The sequence below is a fragment of the Lathyrus oleraceus genome, chromosome 2 (genome assembly GCF_024323335.1).
Source record: "Lathyrus oleraceus cultivar Zhongwan6 chromosome 2, CAAS_Psat_ZW6_1.0, whole genome shotgun sequence".
NCBI lineage: Eukaryota > Viridiplantae > Streptophyta > Magnoliopsida > Fabales > Fabaceae > Lathyrus > Lathyrus oleraceus.
In genome coordinates, this window is record NC_066580.1 from 87,723,475 (window position 1) to 87,748,088 (window position 24,614).

Consider the following 24,614-nt stretch of genomic DNA (forward strand, 5'->3'; position numbering starts at 1 on the left):
ATCGGAATGGACTAAATGAAAAGGAATTGTGCATCTTTTATTATTCAAGGAAAATGTATCCTTTTATGTTTTGCAATTTCACATACTTCACAACGAAGATTCTCATTTTTCACCTTAGAAAACAAAGATGGAAACATACTTTTGATAACTCCAAAAGAGGGATGTCCTAATCGACAATTTAAAAGCAAAATATTTTCTTTGCTTGTGAGATGACAGTAGTGAGTAAGGCGATAGACTTTTTGTCGTAACAAGCTGATTTGGTTCTTCAAGATAGTAAAGGCCATTCCCTTCTCTAGCATTAGCATGTTCAATCTTCCTCTTTGAATGTTCAATCTTCCTCCTCGAATCCATGACTTGAAATTTACAATGGTTGCTGTGAAAAAAAAACACTAAGATAAATGTTTCATAAGTTTTTTGTGTAGAGACTAGGTTTGTAGACAATTTTGAAACATGAAAGGCACTTTTTAAGATAATGGAAGGAGTTATTTGGATGTCTCAAATACCGGCAACTGTTACTAGAGTACCATTAGCAGTGGAAAATTTCTTATTACTTGGACTAGGGTGATATGTGAAGAAGTAATTGGATGAAGGTATCATATGGTCGGTGGCTCCTGAATCTAAGATCCACGGGGAAGTAGAAGGTATATTTGGGACATTAAACCCAAATGAAATCGGAAACATACCTGAATAAGCCAAAGTACAAGTACATCTTGATTTCTTCAAGATATTAGGGAAAACCTGCATCAAATAATTTTTCTCATTTATTTGATACGTAGACTGCAGGCTCTCTAATTCTCCAAAGTGATTAATCTGGAATTTAGAATTTCCTCCTTGTGCAAATTGATTTACAATTTCCTCCTCCATTAATAGGTAGTTGAAAGAGTATTGGTAATGCAGGAAAAAAATTACAAACACTGGCTATTCAGGCTGTATGAACAACAACCTGAAAAATTACAAAATTTGTACTAACGGCTGCTGGAAAGTACAATAAGTGTTTATTGGAAGAATTTGACAGCAAATCAAGTTGAAATTTTTGACAGCAGAAAATGCCCAGCCATATTTTCTCCGTAATTGTTTGCGGAAGCGAAAGTAGAGACCCCTAGATCAGGAGCTCTGATGCCATGTGAAAAATAAGAATAATATTGTTCTGAGTGTGCTTGAGATGCATTGCTCTCAACATAAGGTTTAATTTATAGGGTAATGCTAACTTGTGTCCCTAGGGCACATGTTAAGAAATCTAGTTATAGAAAGTTTGTATTGAAAAAAACAATTACAAAATTAATTTTATATTTTTATTAAAATCAATCCATAGTTTTCAAGAAAACATTTCTTCATTTAGTTCTTAAGGGCACAAATTAACATTATTCTAATTTATAATCATGTAGTTACAACTTATAAGGATAATAAGTAATTATGTGCAATTTACAAGAAAGAAATTAAACTAATACAATTTACCAAGTGTAATACCCCAAAATTTACCCTTTCATTTTTTCCAAAAAAAAAAAAAATTAAATAAATAATTAAAATATAACAAATTTTGGGTCTCCCTCATTCCAAGCCCACAAGTCCACGAAAATCAGCTATAAATATAAGAGTTTCAGTAGGGTTTCAGACACTTGGAAATTCCCTGAGAAATAGACTTGGAGTTCACGTGGAGTTTCAAACCTAGGAACTACTCTGCAGCAACCTTCGGGCAGCCCTGAGAAGTTCATTCCGCCTCACGCAAACCCTAAACGTTGCTTCGCCAATCCGGCCTTGTCTTCCAATTTTAACAGGTTTCTCATCAGGTATGCCTCTGTTCCTATTACTCTATGCCTCGGATTGAATACTGAATATATGAGGTAACCTCAGGTTTGGCCCACAGGGTTATATTTGTGTATGAATATGTGATTTATGCCTTGACTGTTTAACAATTTCGTTTATAAGGTGAATGCCATAGGATCTGGAATCTTTAACATCGTGCAGGTACCAATGGGAAATCCAAATCCCGCAGGTGCTCGCTAGCCGCTTCGCTAGGCGAGCACGCAGCGAAGCTTCGCTAGGCTTTCGCTAGGCGAAGCAGTCGCGAATGTGACAGTATCTGCTCTTATTCCGTTTTGTTCTAACCTGTTCTTTGTGTTGCCATGGCCTTGTTATCTTTTGATTTCATCCTGTTTGCCTAACCCCTTTTGTTGAGTTTTTGTGAGGGCTCACATATTCTCGCAGGGATACCCTCCGGAGGTTTATTCCGATTTCCCGTACTGATTGGTTTTCTTTGATGGCATCAGCTTGGGAGAATCTCAGGGTCGCTTATCCTTTAATTGCTGTAACTTCGGATCTTGATCCGTGTGGTATTTTACTTCTTCCCTTTTATTTCTACTGTTTCTTAGCTGGAAGACCTCGATAGGAGGCAATGTTTGAGCCCCTTGGTGGCATTTTTTCTATTTCAAGATATATGTTTTGTGTGATGTGATTGTTTCCCCATAGGATGCGAGGCTTCGCATAGTCTCCCGTTTGCATGCCAATTTAGGTAGCACTGTTCCTCCGCCTAGGACTTCCTTTTTGCATGCGCGTTCCTACAACGCAAACAAAACCTAAAACCCAAAGCAACACGTTTACTCCTTTTACTACAGGCGAGTAAGTCTCCAAAGGTCGAGCATCCGGTAGATTGCGTAGTAACGTTGTTCACCCCGTAACATAATCCATAACCCCGTAGTTAGTCGAACTACGGCTTGCTCTGATTCTCATTCCAGATGAGATACGTAGGCATAAGACGCGATGTCTTAGCGAGCACAATTACCCCCAACCCATAGGTCAGCCGAGCTACGAAGACTCTGATTCTCATATTCAGATGAGATACGTATGCAGTGGATGCGACATCCGCGCGAGTCATTTCTCTTAACCTTTTTAGTAAATAGCACATTAAGCAAAACCATACCCTTTAAACAGAAACCGCATAAGTGGATCCCGTAGAGTACTACGGATGCGTAGGGGTGCTAATACCTTCCCTTCGCATAACCGACTCCCGAACCCAAGATTTGGTTGCGAGACCTTGTCTTTTTCTTTCCTATTTTCAGGTTTACTTCGAGCGTTTCCTTTCCCTCCTTTGGGATAAATAACGCACGGTGGCGACTCTTCTGTCTTTTTTCTTCGCCGGTTGTTTTTTTTTTCGCACTGTATTTTTCAGGTTGCGACAGCTGGCGACTCTGCTGGGGAGTTTAGAAGTTGACCTCTTGCTGGTCCATCTTCCCTAAGCGAGTCCCTCCTAGCTTGTGTGTTTTCTTGTTTATTGAGTGTTCATTCTTTTGTGCAGTTACTTATTTGCCTAATTGCATTCATGTACATATGTTTGCTGTATCTGCTGCTGTTTGTTTGTTTGTTGGGATGGGGTGTTCTACGAGAGATAAGCCCATTACCCAGGCTTGAGTGTACACACAGGTTTTAGAGTGGATGTTCATGAGGCTTGCGTGGCATGTTGTTGCGTTAAGTCGTTCGTGAAGAACCACACCCAGACGAGGTTTCTCTTGGATATACTATGTCCTACGGATGTTCCGTAACGACATAATATTCCCCTAGAAATTGTCGACTCTGGTGACCATTTCCCGAGAACTCAGTCGAGGCCTCTCCTCCGAGACGTGATTATGTTAGCTCTGGTGGGCGCATTCTCGCTGATCAATCCGAGGACCCCGAGACTGGGAACTTGCTTTAGGATGTCCTGTTGAGGGGAGTCAGTGGAGGTCTTTTATTCCGTAATAATGCCAAACCTTCAATGGTAAACGTATTATTCGCGACTGAAGGGCTGAAGTTGACGAACTTCTGTTCTTAGAACCTACCAGTGAGGGGCGGGCTAAATTCAGGAAACCTTAACCTCCGACCAACCCGGTTTTCTGGAGCAGTGCTTTGATCTCGTATTATATTCCTCAGTGGTTTTCTCTTCAGACAGTGCAACCTGACAAATGCTCAAGCAGATACAGCAATCCTGATTGACACGCCGCTGCATTACATTCACATCATCACATCACTCTGCATTCATATCATTTAACACATGTTTATCCATTTCTAGGGGGTTTACATCTTCTTCTTGATTCCGGTCGGAGTTTTTTTCTGGTTCTCTTAAGATGGATATTGGCAGAAAGAGACTCGTCGCCTACAAGTTTCCGGTGGTCTGTTTGGAGCCCATCCAACAACTGATGAAGTTAATGGATCCTGGTTCTCTAGAAGGATTCCGAGAGGATTACGGTTTAATTCTAAGTTTCGTCGCGGTTCTTTCCAAAGATCAACATGATGCTCTCTTCACACTACTGCAGTTCTATGACCCTCCATTGAGGTGCTTCACATTCCCGGATTATGTTTTGGTCCCTACTTTGGAGGAGATTGCCAGTTTTCTCAGAATTCCCATCAAGTCACAGTTGCTATTCTACAGCTCGGAGTGTCTGCCCGATCTCAGCATGGTTGCTTCAACCACATATTTGAGGGAATCAGTTTTGAAGGCTAATATGTGTCAGAAGGGAGAAGTTAACGGTTTTCATCTGAGTTTCTTATTGGGAGAAGCAAAGAAGAAGCTTGAAGATGGTGACCAGAGGGGTTTCAATGCTGTGTTGGCTCTTTGTGTGTATGGGATTGTCTTGTTCCCTAATGTCGCCAAATTTATAGACGTAGATGCCGTACGCCTCTTCGTGTTGGGAAATCCAGTGCCGACCTTGCTGGGAGATTTCTTTCATTCAGTGCACCACAGGAATAAGAATAGAAAAGGAGGATTGTTGAATTGTTGTGCGCCTTTGTTCTATAAGTGGTTCAGTTCTCACCTACCCAAGTCAGGAGCATTCATTGATGTCAAGGACTCGTTGAGTTGGTCAAAGAGATTGATGGGGTTGAGAGCTGAAGATATTTCTTGGTGGTCTGACCGGAGTTTGCTTCGGGCAGATATTATTCACAGTTGTGGGAACTTCCCGAATGTTCCGTTGGTAGGAAGAAAAGGAGGAATCAACTATAATCCTTCTCTGGCAGTTAGACAGTTTGGATATGCCTTAAGAACTCCGCCGGTGGAAAAGGATGTGGAAGAGTCTCTGTTTTTCCATTCTTCGCCTGATTTGACGGTATCCCGTAAGGCAGCTGAGGCCTGGCTCAAGGTGATCAAGAAAGGAAGAATTGTTCTTGGGAAAGGAGATTGTAGAGCTTACCCTCAGTACGGAGAATGGCTTCAAGGAAGAATCGAAGAGTTTGGTCTACCGTTTCCTATTGAAGAACCCTTGTATTCACCTACTCTCGAGCAGTCAGCAACGGTGAGCCGAGAGGAGTATGACAAGTTGAAGAACACCACAGAAGGACTTCAAATCGAGAACTCGGAGTTAAGGGAGAAATTGCAAGACTGTATGCATCGATTCCATGAGTCAGAATATCAGAAGGAGGAAGCCGTCAAATTGCAAGAGGAAGCTGAAAGGAAATTTGCTGTGGAGGTGAATTTCTTCAGGAAGACAGACGAAGCCTTGAGATCATCCAGTTCTGAGTTGAGGCGAGTCAAGCAGCAGTTAATGGATGCTCGTGGTAAATTAGCTGGGTGGCAAGAGCGATGGGATGCATTTTCAACTTCTCGGAAGACAAAGGAGGAAGAGACGGTGGCTGAACTGACCGGTCAGATAGAGAAATTGAAGACTTTGCTGAAGGGGAAGAACCATGAGCTGCTGTGTACCCGATCAACTAATGGTTATATCACAGATCAACTCAATGAGGCTCAAGGATATATCGAAGAACTCAAGACGCTGGCAAGTTTGAAGAAATCCAGACTTGAAGAGGTATTTGGAGAAGATGATGGGAATTACTACAAAGAACACATCAACGAACTGGATAGGAACATTCGCAAGAGGAATCTGCTTATCCGGCGTTTGACAGAATCTCCAGATCATCCTGACACGGTGGCGTTACTGGATGAAGTGAGGAACGGTCCTTATGGGTTGTATACAGGAGGCTGACTTCTGATTTGTTTGTTCCTCTCTTTACTTATTGCTTTGGTACTGTGTAGTGATGATCCACAGGCTTGTTGTGGAGATCCTCCTTTGATGTATTTTTTGGCTAAGGCCCTTTCCTTGAACTCATTTGTATGATGGTTTCCCTTTATTACATCTTGATCTCAGAAGTTTATCCATGACTCGGCCTTCTTGCACTACCCACTTGATGTGAGACTGGAATCAAGGGGGCAGAATACCTTTTGGAATGGATAAACATGTCATTACATTTACATATTCATTGTCATATCTTGCATAACAGGTACCGCTGCGGTGTTCTCATATTGTTTGGTGTTCCACTAGCAGGATAGCTGACTCAGGCATTCACCGATACGGTACCCGGAGGAATCAACAGAGAGCAATGGAAGGTGTACAAGCAGAGCTCGCTGAGATGAGGGCCCGCATGACCCAATTCATGGATGTGGTTGAAGGGGTGGCTCAGGGACAACAAGAGCTCAGGCAGATGATACAGGGGAATCCCCCTGCTCAACCAGAGACAGTGACTGAACCTCCAGCTGGAGAGGTTAACGGACCCAGTGGACCGGGGCCTATCCCGATCCCGCATGCCAACCCCGGTCAACATACCGTTCATGATGATCAGGACGATCAGTTTCCCCCACTTCAGGAAGACTTTGGCATGGGTCATGGCGTAGACCCCATGTTCAGGAGATTGGAAGAGAGGTTGAAGGCAGTGGAAGGACAGAATCCTTTGGGAGTAGACGTTGCTGACTTAGGGCTGGTCCCAGGTGTGAGAGTGCCACCGAAATTCAAAGTCCCGGTCTTTGACAAGTACAAGGGCAACTCTTGCCCCAAGACTCACGTGCAAGCCTATTTCCGTAAAATGGTTGCATACTCTGATGACGAGAAGCTACTTATGTACTTCTTACAGGACAGCCTAGCTGGGGCATCCTTGGAATGGTATATGAGGCTGGACAGAGCCCACATCCGTTGCTGGAGGGATTTGGCGGAGGCCTTCGTGAAGCAGTATCAGTATAATGCAGACATGGCTCCGGACAGAACTCAACTTCAGAATCTGTCTCTTAAAAGCAATGAGTGCTTCAGGGAATACGCTCAACGCTGGAGGGAGACATCTTCCCGTGTTCAGCCCCCTATGTTGGAGAAAGAAATGGCCAACATGTTCATGAATACGTTGCCTGGACCTTATCTGGAGCGTCTGATGGGGTGCAATGCTTCCAACTTTGCTGATGTGGTCTCTACCGGAGAGAGGGTGGAGAATTACCTGAAGACCTGCAAGATCCAAAGTGGAGGAGGATCTTCGTCAGGGGTAAAAAAGTCGTTCGTTGGAGGGCATAAGCAAAGAGAGGGGGGAGTGAATTCTTTGGCTTCCTATCAGAACAGAGGTGTTAGAAGGAATAATTTCCAGAATTATCATCAACAACCGTATGTTGCGGCTGTGACCATTCCAGCTGCAGTGCCACAACAACAACAACCACCGCAGCGTCAATTAGCTCAGTATCAACAGCAGCAACAACCGGGTAACAGACCCGCTTATCAACAGAGGCAAAGGATGATGGACCGGCGTTTCGACACCCTTCCAATGTCGTACGCCCAGTTACTTTCTAGTCTTCAACAACTACAACTTGTGCAACTGCGCACTCTGGCTCCTCCTGTTGGTAGACTTCCGGTGGGTTACGACGCCAACGCTAGGTGTAGCTTCCACTCTGGGGCACCTGGCCACAATATTGAGAACTGCAAAGCTTTTAAGCACGTAGTTCAGGACCTCATAGATTCAAAGGCCATCGACCTTGCACCGGCTCCGAATGTCGTTAACAATCCCATGCCCCAGCATGGTGGTGCGAACGTTAACATGATAGAGGGAAAAGCCAAGTCCATTAAGGATGTGTTGAAGTTGAAGACTCCATTGTTGGATATCAAAGGATGCTTGCTGAAGGCCGATGTCTTCCCCGGTTGTGGGAAGGGTTGTTTGGATTGTGCCACTCAGAGTGGAGGTTGTTTGAAACTACAGCAAGGTATCCAGGCCTTGCTCGACAAAGGTATCCTCCAGGTTGAAGATTTGTCTGTCCAAGAGTCTATGGAAGGGGTTGAGGGAGAAGTGTTTGAAGATGCTACTGATGAATTCGCAGATGTTGTTCCTGTTAATTTTGTGATTCCTGGTGAAGTCTCTGCAGTCAACGAAGAAGATGGGGATAGTGATTGTGACATTGACAACTGGGTGCGTCCGAGGATCCCGGGTGAAGTCATCAACAATTGGTCTTCTGAAGAGATTATTCAAGTCACTCTTCTTGAAGAGTAATTTTCTTTGTTTATTCATGCATATCCAAGTCTTACGTTCCACCCAGGGCGTAACGACTCATTGTAGGGCCCGTCTATGTGACACTTGCATTTTTTTTTTATCATAAATAAAGGACGTCTTTTCGCATTCAAATATTTCGTTCCTTGTCTTTCTATTTTTTGCAGTTTTTCAAAAAAAAAAAATATAATAAAAAAAATAATAAAAAAAATGGCAATGTTTTGTTTAGTTTCCACATTTTTTTTTTCACACTCATAAGCACATACCATCACTCATGCAGATGCACATCACCGGATCCTATTGATAACGGTTCTGCTATGGCTCGCTTCGACTTTGAAAATCCAATCTTTCAAGCTGAAGAAGAGGATGATGAAGATTGTGAACTCCCTGAAGAACTTGCCAGGTTGTTGAAACAAGAGGAAAGGGTTATTCAACCGCATCAAGAGTTTGTTGAAGTGATTAATCTCGGCACCGAAGACGCCAAGAGAGAAGTCAAAATAGGGGCTGCTTTGGAAGATAATGTGAAGAAAGGGCTGATTAAATTGCTGCAAGAATACATTGACATCTTCGCCTGGTCTTATCAGGACATGCCTGGGCTGGACACAGACATCGTGGTACACCGCTTGCCTCTCAAAGAAGGTTGTCCTCCGGTCAAGCAGAAGCTCAGAAGAACAAGACCAGAGATGGCTGTCAAGATAAAGGAAGAAGTGCAAAAGCAGTTGGATGCAGGGTTTCTAGCAGTCACCAATTATCCGCCATGGGTTGCAAACATCGTCCCAGTACCTAAGAAGGATGGAAAGGTACGGATGTGTGTCGACTATCGGGATCTGAACAGAGCTAGCCCTAAAGATGATTTCCCATTACCTCACATCGACGTTTTGGTGGATAATACAGCTCAGTTCTCGGTATTCTCCTTCATGGATGGCTTTTCTGGCTATAACCAAATCAAGATGGCACCAGAAGACATGGAAAAGACAACTTTCATAACCCCGTGGGGCACCTTCTGCTACAAGGTGATGCCGTTTGGTCTGAAAAATGCCGGAGCAACATATCAACGAGCTATGGTAACTCTGTTCCATGATATGATTCATCATGAAATCGAGGTTTATGTGGATGATATGATTGCCAAATCTCAGACAGAAGAAGAACATTTGGTGAATTTGCAGAAATTGTTTGAGCGTTTGAGGAAATTCAAGCTGAGGCTTAATCCGAACAAGTGTACTTTCGGGGTGAGATCGGGAAAATTGCTGGGTTTTATTGTTAGCGGAAAAGGGATTGAGGTGGATCCTGACAAAGTGAAAGCAATACAGGAAATGCCTGAGCCAAGAACAGAGAAGCAAGTTCGTAGTTTCTTAGGGAGGTTGAACTACATTGCAAGGTTCATCTCTCACCTAACAACCACGTGTGAGCCAATTTTCAAATTGCTGAGGAAAGATCAGGCTATCAGGTGGAATGAAGATTGTCAAAGGGCTTTCGAGAAGATAAAAGAGTATCTACAGAAACCTCCGATCCTTATACCTCCAGTTCCTGGGAGACCTCTGATAATGTACCTATCAGTGACTGAGAACTCGATGGGGTGTGTATTGGGACAGCATGACGAGTCTGGTCGAAAAGAGCATGCCATATACTACCTTAGCAAAAAGTTTACCGACTGTGAAATCAAATATTCGCAGCTTGAGAAAACTTGCTGTGCTTTGGCCTGGGCTGCTCGCCGACTGAGGCAGTATATGTTGAACCATACTACCTTGTTGATTTCTAAGATGGATCCAGTGAAATACATATTCGAGAAGCCAGCTCTCACCGGAAGGGTCGCTCGTTGGCAAATGATTTTAACAGAGTATGATATTCAATACACGTCGCAAAAGGCCATCAAAGGTAGTATTCTGTCAGACTACCTTGCCGAGCAGCCGATTGATGATTATGAGCCGATGAAGTTTGAATTCCCTGATGAAGACATCATGTTCCTCAAGATGAAAGACTGTGAAGAGCCAGTTGTTGGGGAGGGACCTGATCCGAACAAAAAGTGGACTTTGTTGTTTGATGGGGCTGTCAATGCTAGAGGAAGTGGAGTTGGTGCTGTCATTACAACTCCGAAAGGTGCCCACATACCTTTCACCGCTCGTTTGACTTTCGAGTGCACAAATAATGAAGCTGAGTACGAAGCCTGTATCTTGGGCATTGAGCAAGCCATTGATCTGAGAATCAAGACTCTGGACATCTTCGGAGATTCAGCTCTGGTGATTAATCAAGTGAATGGTGATTGGAATACTCTCCAGCCCACTCTGGTCCCCTACAGAGATTACACGAGAAGACTGTTGACTTTCTTCACAACGGTAAAATTGTATCATATACCTCGTGATGAGAACCAGATGGCAGACGCACTTGCTACTCTATCCTCCATGATCAAGGTAATTCGTTGGAACCATGCTCCCAGGATCGATGTGATGCGCCTTGACAGGGCCGCGTATGTGTTTGCTGCTGAACTGGTAGTCGATGACAAGCCCTGGTATCACGATATCAAGTGCTTTCTGAAGAATCAAGAGTACCCTGCAGGGGCATCCAACAATGACAGAAAGACTTTGAGAAGATTGGCAGGTAGTTTCTTCTTGAACAAAGACGATGTGTTGTATAAGAGGAACTTCGACATGGTTTTGCTCAGATGTGTGGACAGACACGAGGCGGACATGTTAATGCAGGAAGTTCATGAAGGTTCCTTCGGTACTCATGCCGGTGGACATGCAATGGCTAAGAAATTGTTGAGAGCGGGTTATTATTGGATGACCATGGAATCAGATTGTTTCAAGTATGCTCGGAAGTGTCGTAAATGCCAGATTTATGCTGATAAGGTGCATGTACCGCCGAATCCTCTGAATGTGATGTCTTCGCCGTGGCCGTTTGCCATGTGGGGTATTGACATGATTGGAAAGATTGAGCCGACTGCTTCCAATGGGCATCGCTTCATCCTTGTTGCCATCGACTATTTCACCAAATGGGTCGAAGCAGCGTCATTTGCGAATGTCACCAGACATGTGGTTGCCCGTTTCATCAAGAAAGAAATTATTTGTCGCTATGGGATTCCCGAAAGAATCATTACTGATAATGGTTCTAATCTCAACAACAAAATGATGAAGGAGTTGTGTCAGAACTTCAACATTCAGCATCACAATTCTTCCCCTTACCGCCCTAAGATGAACGGCGCTGTTGAGGCGGCAAATAAGAACATAAAGAAGATTGTGCAGAAGATGGTCGTTACGTACAGAGATTGGCATGAGATGCTACCCTTCGCCTTGCATGGGTACCGCACTTCAGTACGTACATCGACAGGGGCAACCCCTTACTCCCTTGTGTATGGTATGGAAGCGGTCCTACCTGTTGAAGTGGAGATTCCTTCTCTAAGAGTCCTGTTGGATGTCAAGTTAGATGAAGCTGAATGGATTCGGACAAGGTTCAATGAGTTGAGTCTTATCGAAGAGAAGCGAATGGCAGCCATTTGTCATGGGCAGTTGTATCAGAGTCGGATGAAGAGAGCTTTTGATCAGAAGGTGCGTCCTCGTTGTTTCCAAGTCGGAGATTTAGTGTTGAAAAGGATCCTTCCTCCTCAGACAGATCACAGGGGCAAGTGGACTCCTAACTACGATGGACCGTATATTGTCACCAAGGTTTTTGATGGTGGGGCCCTAATGCTTGCAACTATGGAGGGCGAAGACTTCGCTTCCCCTGTGAACTCAGACGCAGTTAAAAAATACTTCGCATAAAATAGACCCGCTGGACAGTAAAAAGAATAGTCCAGGCAAAAATGGGCATCCCGGCGAACCAAGAAAATGGAAAGGTTCGGGCAAAAATTAGGGATCAAAAAATAAAAAAAAGATTGTACACCCGGTAAGTTGAAAACCTGAAAAGGCAACTTAGGCAAAAATGGGTATCCCGGTGGATCGAAAACCCGAAAAGGGCGATCCAGGCAAAAGTTAGGGATTAAGCGAATGACTGCGTTCTGAGTAGCTCTGAATCTCATCTCGTGCCAATGACTGGAAATTTTTGAAGGATAGGAAACAATCCAATCACTCTTTCAGAAAGCTGATCATCTGGAGGATCTTGAAGACGGGCAAGTCATAGCCGAATTGGAACCCAATAGAAATCCACTTCACATTGCCATTAGATTAATTTTTGTTTTATCTATTGTGCGATTACCTCTTTCCAGGGATTGCCTCTTAATGTAAATGCCTATTCAGAGGCCATTCAATCAATAAAATCATGTTATTCAGTATATCTCTGTTTTCATTTTCATTTTACTGTTTTGTTTGCAAAAATGACGTCCGAATTTTTGATAAACATTGCATCATGACACATAAGGGCTTTACAGGTACATGCTCAATAAACATTTAAAATTGCTGTAAATTTTAAGTGCTTTGGATCGTCTATTCAGAACAGATACCCTCGGGGCATTTCCTTAAAATCCCCTTGCAGATGATCGTGAATATCTTCCCCAGTGAAGTCGCCAACAGACAAATTCGGTGTCTTATCCCTGCAGAGCTGATCAGAGCGTTGGATTCTTCAATCCCCAGCAGTTTCTCACCACCGTACTTCCCCAAGCGGTTGTTTCAGGACATACACTCCCCAGTAGAGTTGACAGTGCCAGACTATATATCCCCAGCGGAGTTGACAGCGCCAGACTGTATCTTTCCAGCAGAAGTGGCTGCTCCTTAGAGTTCGATGCCAGATCGATAGTCCCAATGCCAGATCCATGGGTTCTTTTCTTGAACCAGAACCTCGGTACCGTATCAGTGTTTGCTCCCCCTGCTGAGTCATCTCTCGCAAATCGTGGTTGCCAGAACCATTGTAGCTTTCCTCAGCAGCAGGCTTCCAATGCCATTCCTTCCCCGATCAGAGTCTCGGTATGGCCAGAACACCGCATGGCTAGTCGTCTCCCCACAGAATTCTTTGCGCTGGGCATCTCCAACAGCCTTGCCAGGGTCCAGGAGATGGTGATCATTTCCCCAGCAGATCCCCTTGCCTCGGCTTGGCATTCTACCCAGCATTTCGCATCCCTGCATGTAGAATCATATTGCATTGCATCCTTCCAAATCGCGTAGCATTTCCATTTTCATGGAGCATTACGCCATTGAAAAATTCAAACATATGCATGTAAACATAAAACATTCTCGGTATCCCAAGTGATAAGCTAGAAGTTGTTTCCAGTACTCAGACTGAAGATTGTTCATGACTTACCTTTGTTATCCCCAGCAAGTGTCATTGGCCCATGCGCCGCCTCTATTATCATTCCCTATTTCTGCCAATGCTGACAGGCATGAAGTTTTCCGGTATCCAGACCGAAGTGGCGTTCAGGCCAATTTCCGGTATCCAGACCGAAGTGGCGTTCAGGCCAATTTTCCGATATTCAGATCGAAGTGGCATTCAGGCCAGTGTTCCGATATTCAGATCGAAGTGGCATTCAGGCCAGTTTTCCCGGTATCCAGACCGAAGTGGCATTCAGGCCAGTTTCCCGGTATCCAGACCGAAGTGGCATTCAGGCCAGTTTTCCGGTATTCAGATCGAAGTGGCATTCAGGCCAGTTTTCCGATGATCAGATCGAAGAAGTTTCCGACGTTCAGGTCGATGCAACTTGTGGCATTCAGGCCAGTCTTCCGGTATCCAGACCGAAGTGGCATTCAGGCCAGTTTTCCGGTATCCAGACCGAAGTGGCATTCAGGCCAGTTTTCCGGTATCCAGACCGAAGTGGCATTCAGGTCAGTCTTCCGGTATCCAGACCGAAGTGGCATTCAGGCCAGTTTTCCGGTATCCAGACCGAAGTGGCATTCAGGCCAGTTTTCCGGTATCCAGACCGAAGTGGCGTTCAGGCCAATTTCCGGTATCCAGACCGAAGTGGCATTCAGGCCAGTTTTCCGGTATCCAGACCGAAGTGGCATCCCGGCCAGTGTTCCGATGTTCAGATCGAAGTCCTTTCCAGTATTCAGACTGATGAGCGGCATTCCGGCCATGGTTATTTCTGTGTTACCATTTATTTTGGTATGCAAGTTAACATTCTTTATTCAGACTGACTCTCACCGTACCAGACGGATTCTTCTTTCAAGACCACCTCTTTGCCGATTCTGACAGACATTGTTACTTCATTTCACTTCAGTGCAAATTTTTGGGCTTTTATTGTATTCAATCCCTTGATACCTCGAAAGCACGAAAGCAGCTGTCATCTTCCTTCCGGGTCTCCAGTTGATTGAATAGGGGCAGCTGTAATACCCCAAAATTTACCCTTTCATTTTTTCCAAAAAAAAAAAAAATTAAATAAATAATTAAAATATAACAAATTTTGGGTCTCCCTCATTCCAAGCCCACAAGTCCACGAAAATCAGCTATAAATATAAGAGTTTCAGTAGGGTTTCAGACACTTGGAAATTCCCTGAGAAATAGACTTGGAGTTCACGTGGAGTTTCAAACCTAGGAACTACTCTGCAGCAACCTTCGGGCAGCCCTGAGAAGTTCATTCCGCCTCACGCAAACCCTAAACGTTGCTTCGCCAATCCGGCCTTGTCTTCCAATTTTAACAGGTTTCTCATCAGGTATGCCTCTGTTCCTATTACTCTATGCCTCGGATTGAATACTGAATATATGAGGTAACCTCAGGTTTGGCCCACAGGGTTATATTTGTGTATGAATATGTGATTTATGCCTTGACTGTTTAACAATTTCGTTTATAAGGTGAATGCCATAGGATCTGGAATCTTTAACATCGTGCAGGTACCAATGGGAAATCCAAATCCCGCAGGTGCTCGCTAGCCGCTTCGCTAGGCGAGCACGCAGCGAAGCTTCGCTAGGCTTTCGCTAGGCGAAGCAGTCGCGAATGTGACAGTATCTGCTCTTATTCCGTTTTGTTCTAACCTGTTCTTTGTGTTGCCATGGCCTTGTTATCTTTTGATTTCATCCTGTTTGCCTAACCCCTTTTGTTGAGTTTTTGTGAGGGCTCACATATTCTCGCAGGGATACCCTCCGGAGGTTTATTCCGATTTCCCGTACTGATTGGTTTTCTTTGATGGCATCAGCTTGGGAGAATCTCAGGGTCGCTTATCCTTTAATTGCTGTAACTTCGGATCTTGATCCGTGTGGTATTTTACTTCTTCCCTTTTATTTCTACTGTTTCTTAGCTGGAAGACCTCGATAGGAGGCAATGTTTGAGCCCCTTGGTGGCATTTTTTCTATTTCAAGATATATGTTTTGTGTGATGTGATTGTTTCCCCATAGGATGCGAGGCTTCGCATAGTCTCCCGTTTGCATGCCAATTTAGGTAGCACTGTTCCTCCGCCTAGGACTTCCTTTTTGCATGCGCGTTCCTACAACGCAAACAAAACCTAAAACCCAAAGCAACACGTTTACTCCTTTTACTACAGGCGAGTAAGTCTCCAAAGGTCGAGCATCCGGTAGATTGCGTAGTAACGTTGTTCACCCCGTAACATAATCCATAACCCCGTAGTTAGTCGAACTACGGCTTGCTCTGATTCTCATTCCAGATGAGATACGTAGGCATAAGACGCGATGTCTTAGCGAGCACAATTACCCCCAACCCATAGGTCAGCCGAGCTACGAAGACTCTGATTCTCATATTCAGATGAGATACGTATGCAGTGGATGCGACATCCGCGCGAGTCATTTCTCTTAACCTTTTTAGTAAATAGCACATTAAGCAAAACCATACCCTTTAAACAGAAACCGCATAAGTGGATCCCGTAGAGTACTACGGATGCGTAGGGGTGCTAATACCTTCCCTTCGCATAACCGACTCCCGAACCCAAGATTTGGTTGCGAGACCTTGTCTTTTTCTTTCCTATTTTCAGGTTTACTTCGAGCGTTTCCTTTCCCTCCTTTGGGATAAATAACGCACGGTGGCGACTCTTCTGTCTTTTTTCTTCGCCGGTTGTTTTTTTTTTCGCACTGTATTTTTCAGGTTGCGACACCAAGATACATAGAACTTAGTATGCAATGAAATAACAATTTGGAAAACACAGAATCAAATTTTTAAATTTTCAACATTAAGTAAGAATGTTATAATGTTGTGCAATTTCCTTTCTGAATTCTTAATCCATGTCGTCATTGCGTCGTGACAACTAAAATTGAAGTTGGTTTATCAAATTTGTGTGTTCATTTTACAGATTCAGAGCTCACAACTGATATGAAGATTTGGCTTCATTGGTGCTCTAAATGGATTCAATGATGATAGTTGGCCTACAAGATTCACTGGCAACTTAGTAGGCACGTCTCATGGTTGTACAATTGAATTCGAAGAGGTATGTTGATGTTTGCTTTCACATGCCAAACTGTAATGTCAACAATTTTTTGTCTGATCACTATAAACATTTATTCATTCAGTGATGTTCCTGAACATATTAGGCTTGAAGGCCGCTATCTTACTCAAGAAGATGCTTTTGTTTATTGGGACATTCATCTTTTACAGGTAATGAATAAATTGTTGATCATTATCCCTATTCACCTTTTCTCATAGGTATTTTGTACAACTGAACTAAACTGATGAAATGATTGTATAACAAATATGACCGAAATAGATATGAGCTAAGGTGTTTAATAGGTATTTGTTTGGGGATATGCAGTGGAACTGACGAGAAGGATGTTGGGTCTTGTTCAAAGCTCATTTTTGCTCCAATTGATGAAATGTTCCCATACTATGCCCCATTGCTACCTTTTGGTTTCCTTATCATTCTGTTGGACTCGAAACCAGTTGAGTTTTGTTCCCTCGTGTTATTATTCTATAACTTAATCTTTTTTTCCGATTTACTCAAATTTTGAGTACTCTACTGTTGAGATTCCCTAATGCTTGCCCTGCCGTTTTCTCCTCTACTATGTACGGTGTGTTAAGGTTTTTAATGTAATGCATTTGAAAATTGCTTAAACATGTGAACTGATCATATGAAGAAAAATAATAATCAAGAGTTTAGGGTTGAGTTTACATGTAAGGAAGGAGATTGTTTGTATAACCAACGATAGGGTGAATAAAATGGCATGAAACAAGTTGTTGCTTCAAGATGACTTCATTTTCTTTTCGCCACTTCTCTACCTCCAAAACAAGTTTTCCACCTTAAAAAAATCATCTAGAGATGAGAGAGTAACCCTCATTATTGCAAAAATAGGGGAGTAAAGAGAATGTCATTACATTTGCTAATAGTTCCTTCAGTTAACATACACATATCTATGTGTTTTTTTCTTGTATTTAAGACTATAGAGGTGAGATGACAACAAAACAAAGACAGACGAGAGTGCCGTTTTTACATGACTATGTAGCATTCTTATTCGAAATCAAGACAATTTCTTTTTGAGAGATTTAGTCTGAAGTAAATCATTTGTGTTGTTTTTTGTTAAGTTCTTGTTAATAATACTTGTAAAGAGATGATATATCAGGGAAATAAGCATTTAGTATAAAGTTGATGAAATAGAAATACTATACTAGTTTAACTTGTCAATCCTAACATATATATGCACCTACTTGCATAAAATAAAACTCACATCTTCAATCATTGAGCTTAAAAAATCCTTTATTTACATAATAAATGTCTTATATCTTCAATAGATGTAGTTTTATTCATTCTGATTTTTTGACTTAACTCGCCTGTGATTTAGTATAAAGTTGATAAAATAGAAATACTATACTAGTTTAACTTGTCAATCCTAACATATATATGCACCTACTTGCATAAAATAAAACTCACATCTTCAATCACTGAGCTTAAAAAATCCTTTATTTACATAATAACTGTCTTATATCTTCAATAGATGTAGTTTTATTCATTCTGATTTTTTGACTTAACTCGCCTGTGATACCAGGGAAGCTATGGGTCTGTGTTTTGGTTTATTTGTGAATCTTCCATTCTTCATGTACATATATACCCATTCTAGCTAGCTACTAAATGGGCAACAATGTGACCCTTCAATCCAATCTATGACTTCCAGTTTATCTTTCCATTAGATTCACTTAGTTAACCCTGAACCAACCCAACCCATTATTTCTATTCTCTCTTTTCCTGCTGCTTGCTAGTGTAGCATTATAATATCAAGTGCCTCCAAAATTCGTTGTTCTTCTGGCTTCATTCATGTGTCAAGGGTTTTTGGTTTTATTTAATTTCATGATTTTGTGCTTAATACTGATTAACTTTAGAATTTTTTTTTTTGCCACTGATTAACATTTTTTCAACTCAAGTTTTAGTTGAAGCTGTGTCCCATGAAAGTTCTTAGTGGATTGTCTAAACAGTTTTCTAGTTAGAGTTACAACTTTTTATGAAGATGAATTTAACAATTTATTAGGAGATATAGAAATGCACCAAGACATGTGACATGGAATGTGATCAAAAGCATTCAAGCTGAGTTGTAATTACTAAATATGATTATGCAATTCCAATTTTACTTTCACTGTTATTTTCTATTTACAACTAAAGTAAAAGCTGCATACATTATTTTTCATTTCAAGTGGTCCTCTCTTTATCAAACCATTTAATAAGCTAAATAATTTGACATTATAAATAGCTGAATTCAGTATCACTAGCTAAATTCAATATATATATGATAGCTTCCCCGCAAACATAGAAAAGTTCTTAGTGGATTGTCTAAAAAGTTTTCTAATTAGAGTTAAAACTTTTTATGAAGATGAATTTAACAATTTATTAGGAGATATAGAAATGCACCAAGACATATGACATGGAATGTGATCAAAAGCATTCAGGCTGAGTTGTAATTACTAAATATCATTATGCAATTCCAATTTTACTTTCACCATTATTTTCTTTTTATAACTAAAGTAAAAGTTGCATACATTAATTTTCATTTCAAGTGACCCTCTTAGTAAGCTAAATAATTTGACATTATAAATAGCTGAATTCAGTATCACTAGCTAAGTCCAATATATATATATATATATGATTGCTTCTCCGCAAACATAGAAAACTTGTGCCTTATTTCACCACCTCTACCAAGAAAATTCTTGAAATTCTGCAAGAAGTCCTTTTTAACTTAAGGTTCCTCAATCGTCTGTAGCAGAGGTGATAAATTTGTGTGTTCAAGTTTTCTTCTTTTTCTCTAAGGGAGCATTAAATCTAAACTTCCAGCCATAAAATATCCCACTCCTTCAATTCAATAAAACCTATTTATTTTTGCTGTTAGTTTTAGTATGTTTTCATTGGATTGAGCTGAAGACTTTTAATTTCTCTACCTATGTTTATTTTTGTAACTTGTAGTTTTAGATGATAGAAAAGCAGTAGCATTAGGCTAGTTATAGTGCAGAGCCAAACTAAACCTAAGGGCTCTAACAACTCGTAAATGACCATGCTGAGTCAGTGCAGTCCAGCTGAGTTATAAATACTCAGCTTGCTGTATTGTGTAACTAACTTTGCACAATGAGCTCCGAACTGCAGAGTACTCAGTTTGCTGTATTGTGCAACTAACTTGGAGCCTTAGAATATAGTCTCTCAACTGCAGAATACTCACTTTTCTTGTCTCAAGCCAAGTACAAGTACACAAGAGACCTACTCTCCAAGGCCAACCTATTTAGTGCCAAAGGCAGGCCAACTCCAATGGTGTCTAACTTAAAAGCATTCAAGCTGAGTTGTAATTACTAAAATTGTTATGTCTAAGGACCTCAATGACACTAAATAAATTTTACATTAACTCTTTTGTTCATTTCTTGATCAGTGGGAATTTCTTCCAAACAAAAAAAGATATAAAACAAATTTATCCAAAGGAATCTGCATGCATGTATTATGAGATTTTGATGATCCAATGGTATTCATACTATTAACCATTTTTTGTTGTATTGTTGCTAGCTTGACAATGGATAGTAGACCTTCTCTTTGCTCTTTGTTTCTCCTTCTTGGTCTTATTTTACTTTTGGTGCAATGTTACTCATCTTCTGAAGATAATATGAAGGTAAACACACTTCATTTGTCTTTATCAATTTTCCATAGTTCATGTTTTCAATTAATTAATATAATTAGATCAAGTGTATTTCTCCGATTTATGATGACTATGTTTCACCCTATTGCAGACTTACATTGTCTACACTGGAAAGATCATAAACGATGAAGCGTCTTCACTGATCATTTACCAAAATATGTTAAATCAAGTTGCCGAGAGGTTACATTATTTCATCGAAATTTTAATTACTTATTACAAGAAAATAATCATAAGGGAAGGCCAAAAGCCTTTGATAATGTCAAAAAGACTTTGATAATGAAACGTTTTTGATGAATTAGTGAAGGCCCAATATCCTTGAGAATCATGTCTATCAATAATATTGTCGAAATATATCTTGGTCCATATCAAAGGTTAAAGCTTTTGAAATGATAATATTGACAGGGTTAGGCCCGTTGCTAAAATTTTGAACTTTTTTGCTATTTAGTAGAAAGAAAATAAATTGAAAAAGTATACTTACCTATTTATCTTGTTACTTTAGTAATTCAACATCAAAATCTATCCTCTACCAATACAAACGTAGCTTCAGTGGCTTTGCTGCAAAGCTAACGGCGGAAGAAGCTCGCAGAATGGCTGGTGCGTAAACAATATTTTTTCTAACAAATTGTCTTTCATTTCTACTTGAATATTTGTTAATTATGAAAATTGGAAGTGTAGGACTTGATGGGGTGGTGTCTGTATTTCCAAATGAAAAGAGACAACTCCTTACAACAAGATCTTGGGATTTTATAGGATTTCCAGAATATGTCGAGAGGGAATACAATGAATGTGATGTCATAATTGGAGTGATAGATTCTGGAATTTGGCCGGAATCAGAAAGTTTCAATGATAAAGGATATGGTCCACCACCAAGCAAATGGAAAGGCATTTGCCAATCTTCTGATCTTACATGCAACAAGTAATGCTATCACATTCCTAAAGTCACAAAAAGTTTAGTCATTCTAGCAAGTGGATGTTGGTTGTTTGATGGAATTCTAATGACTCATACTTTTAACATCACCAAATTGATTTAAATACAAAATAAGTATGAGTTCATTAATCTTCCTTCTAAGACTGATATCGTGCTTGCTAGAAATCCTTGTTTATATAATTCATGTTAAAATGCTAATAGTTATTATTTTTTATAGCAAAATAATTGGTGCCAGATATTATAGAAATGATTATGGAGAAGACTTCTTGAAAAATAATATCTTATCCCCAAGAGACACAACTGGGCATGGGACCCATACAGCATCAACAGCGGCTGGAAACCCTGTTAGCATGACAAGTATGTTAGGCCTTGGCCATGGAACAACAAGAGGAGGGGCTTCCTCAGCAAGAATTGCGGTTTATAAAGTATGTTGGTCTGATTCATGTCAGGATGTGGACATTCTTGCCGCATTTGACGATGCTGTTATTGATGGAGTTGACATATTATCCGTCTCTATTGGAGGGTCAGATGCTAGTATCCATTTTATGGATGCAATCTCAGTTGGATCATTCCATGCAATGAAAAAGGGAATACTAACTGTGTCTGCGGCAGGGAACTTGGGTCCAAAAAGTTCATCCCTAACAAATTTTTCACCTTGGGCAATTAGTGTTGCTGCAAGCACCATGGATAGAAAATTTGTTACAAAGGTCAAATTAGGAGATAACAAAATTTATGAGGTAAATCATTCTTTTTTCTATCCTACTTTAGAACAACTGTTATTTGATCTTCTTTGACTTCAAAGTACATAGTTATACAATGGTATCATTTTCTTAAATATAAGGCAAGCTGATTTGGTATGTAAGTTCGTTAATATTTATATTTAATGAGTTCACTTTCTATTTATAATGACAACATTAATAATAATTTCAATAAATTTGCTTAATGTGTAGGGTACTTCTTTGAATACATTTGACCTTCAGGGAGAACTGTGGCCTATTATCTATGCTGGTGATGCACCAAATAAGGAAGCAGGCTTTGATAAAGATTCATCCAGGTAACTAGTCTTCATATCATTTAAGTTAGAAAATGATGTAAACATTAACAGTACGAAAAAAAATATTAAAGGGAATTTTTTTTTTTTTTTTTTGACTTTCTATTAACCTTTGCATTAAGTTTTAGCTCTTTTATTTGATAAAAACTGTGAAGACTAAAAAGACAGTCTATGATAGAAATGGAGTTGGCTGAATGATCAAGGAGTCACAATTGAGGGGTGTGTGGACAGGCCCAAAATATGGAGAGTGTATCAAAGGAAGCGGGTGAGAATGTAGTGAATCAGTTAGAATATCTAGAAGGGTGAGCTGGCAGCATGCTTGGGATCAGAGTTAGTTATATAAGGGGATATTGTAGTGTAAGAGATCAACATGGTTTTCTGCTATCAGAAAGAGAGTATTCTCCTGTGGGAGCCACTTGGCTAGGCTAGTAGTATCCCTCTACTAGATACTTTTTCATTTTCTGTTATGCTGTAACTTCCCTCATTGATATACCAAGAAATACTTCATTTTATCTTCATGTTTTTCTTTCTGTGCTTTCATCATTTCACCAGTATATATAGGGATTGAAGACAAAAAGGTCATACTTTTATACAGATACTTAATATATTTAAGCCAATATTTCCATTTCTGCTCCAAAATAGGCACTATTGAATAGGGAACAACTTTTCAAAAATCAATAATTTAATGAAATATTTTTAAAATTGCAGGAATTGCTCAGCCAATTCGTTGGATATCAAGTTGGTGAAGGGTAAAATTCTTCTATGTGAAGATAGAATTGGACCTTCTGAAGCCTATAGAGTTGGTGCTGTGGGTGTCTTGGTACAAGGTCAAAAATCTATGGATACCGCATGTTCTTATCCCTTGCCTGGATGTCACCTTCATTCGAAGGATGCCGCCAAAGTACATAAATATATACACTCTACCAGGTATCAATTGCAAATTATATATTATACACTTAATTATTTAGAGAACCACACTTATCTAGAGATTATTGTATTAATCAATATGCAGGAATCCGGTAGCAACTATATTTAAAACGTACGAGGCAAATGATACTTTGGCACCTATGGCTGCCTCTTTCTCGTCAAGGGGTCCTAATAATGCTACACCTGAGATTCTAAAGGTTCATTTTAATGAATTAATACGTTAAATACATTCTTTCATTTTAATAATATTTGTTGTTAACTATTTTTTGTATGATGTTGTAGCCTGATTTAACTGCTCCAGGAGTAGACATCTTAGCCAGTTGGTCTCCAATTGCTCTAATTTCTGATATTCACGGTGAGAAAAGAAAATTGGAGTTCAATATTGTGTCTGGAACATCAATGTCGTGTCCCCACGTTTCTGGTGCAGCAGCATATATAAAATCCTTTCATCCTACATGGTCACCTGCTGCTGTACGCTCAGCTTTGATGACGACAGGTAGTAGAAATGAGTAGTGTCTCACCTCATTCAATATACTGTGCATCAAGAAAAATAAACTTAGCGCATGCTTAGTTTTAATTAATATTTTAATAGAGTTGTCTTTTTAAATGAATTATTTGATATAAACAATTGAGAAATTACCTTTGAGGAAAAGAATATACCATGATTTAGCTTTATTTCATTTTAGGTCAGCAAAATGTACTTGGTATGTTTTAAACTAATTAAACTAATATAAAATATTTGTGTTTCTTATGTTGCAGCCAAACAAATGAGTCCAGACAAGAACCCTGATGCAGAATTTGCGTATGGAGCTGGACAAATTGACCCTATAAAGGCTATGAATCCTGGTTTAGTATATGATGCAAATGAAGAAGACTATATTAGGTTTTTATGTGGTCAAGGTTTAAATATGTCTATTTTACTCCAAATCACAGAGAGGATAATCAATTGCTCTGAGATAGGATATTTGACCGCAAGAGACTTAAATTATCCTTCCTTTGCTTTCAAAGCTCCACGATCTAAACATCACTTGAACGGAAGCTTCAAAAGGGCGGTTACAAATGTAGGATTGCCTATGTCTACGTATAGAGCATTTGTAACAGCACCCAAAGGACTCAATATTTCAGTGATCCCCAATGTGTTATCATTCACATCCTTGGGAGAGAAACAAACATTTACTCTCACTGTAAATGGAAAAATGAAGAAATCAATTGGCTCAGCTTCTTTGATATGGGACGATGGTAAATATCAAGTGAGGAGTCCCATTGTTGTATTTGACGAGCGAGCCGTGAACGGAAAGGGTGCCAATTTATATAGGATATATTGCATATGCATTGTAATATTTAATTTACTACTTTATATTATTATTATTGGATAAGCTGTATATACTTTTGATCAAGATGAAAATTAATTGCATATTGTACTTTTTTTTTGCAATAATTGTATACTTGTTTAAAAAAATAAAAATATGAAATACATAAGAGAATACGTTGCAGTAA

General features: G+C 40.4%; 1 protein-coding gene across 9 annotated transcripts; it reads left to right on the plus strand.

The window, feature by feature from the left end:
* Positions 1-1,560: 1,560 nt before the first annotated feature.
* LOC127118255 (cucumisin) lies at positions 1,561-24,538 on the plus strand. Of its 9 annotated transcripts, none has more exons than XM_051048414.1 (15): positions 1,561-1,787; positions 2,268-2,330; positions 16,410-16,544; positions 16,627-16,711; positions 16,866-16,992; positions 20,082-20,184; positions 20,303-20,391; positions 20,711-20,805; positions 20,887-21,127; positions 21,357-21,876; positions 22,090-22,193; positions 22,899-23,117; positions 23,203-23,314; positions 23,400-23,613; positions 23,877-24,538. In XM_051048414.1, exons 5-15 carry the CDS (start codon positions 16,883-16,885, stop codon positions 24,491-24,493), a joined length of 2,424 nt encoding a protein of 807 aa, XP_050904371.1. In that variant the 5' UTR covers positions 1,561-1,787; positions 2,268-2,330; positions 16,410-16,544; positions 16,627-16,711; positions 16,866-16,882; the 3' UTR covers positions 24,494-24,538. The 9 variants fall into 9 exon arrangements, 6 of the variants coding, with proteins under 6 accessions (XP_050904371.1, XP_050904370.1, XP_050904369.1 ...); XM_051048413.1 differs by lacking the exon at positions 2,268-2,330 and adding an exon at positions 15,306-15,368; XM_051048412.1 differs by having other exon boundaries at positions 1,561-2,330.
* Positions 24,539-24,614: the final 76 nt, after the last annotated feature.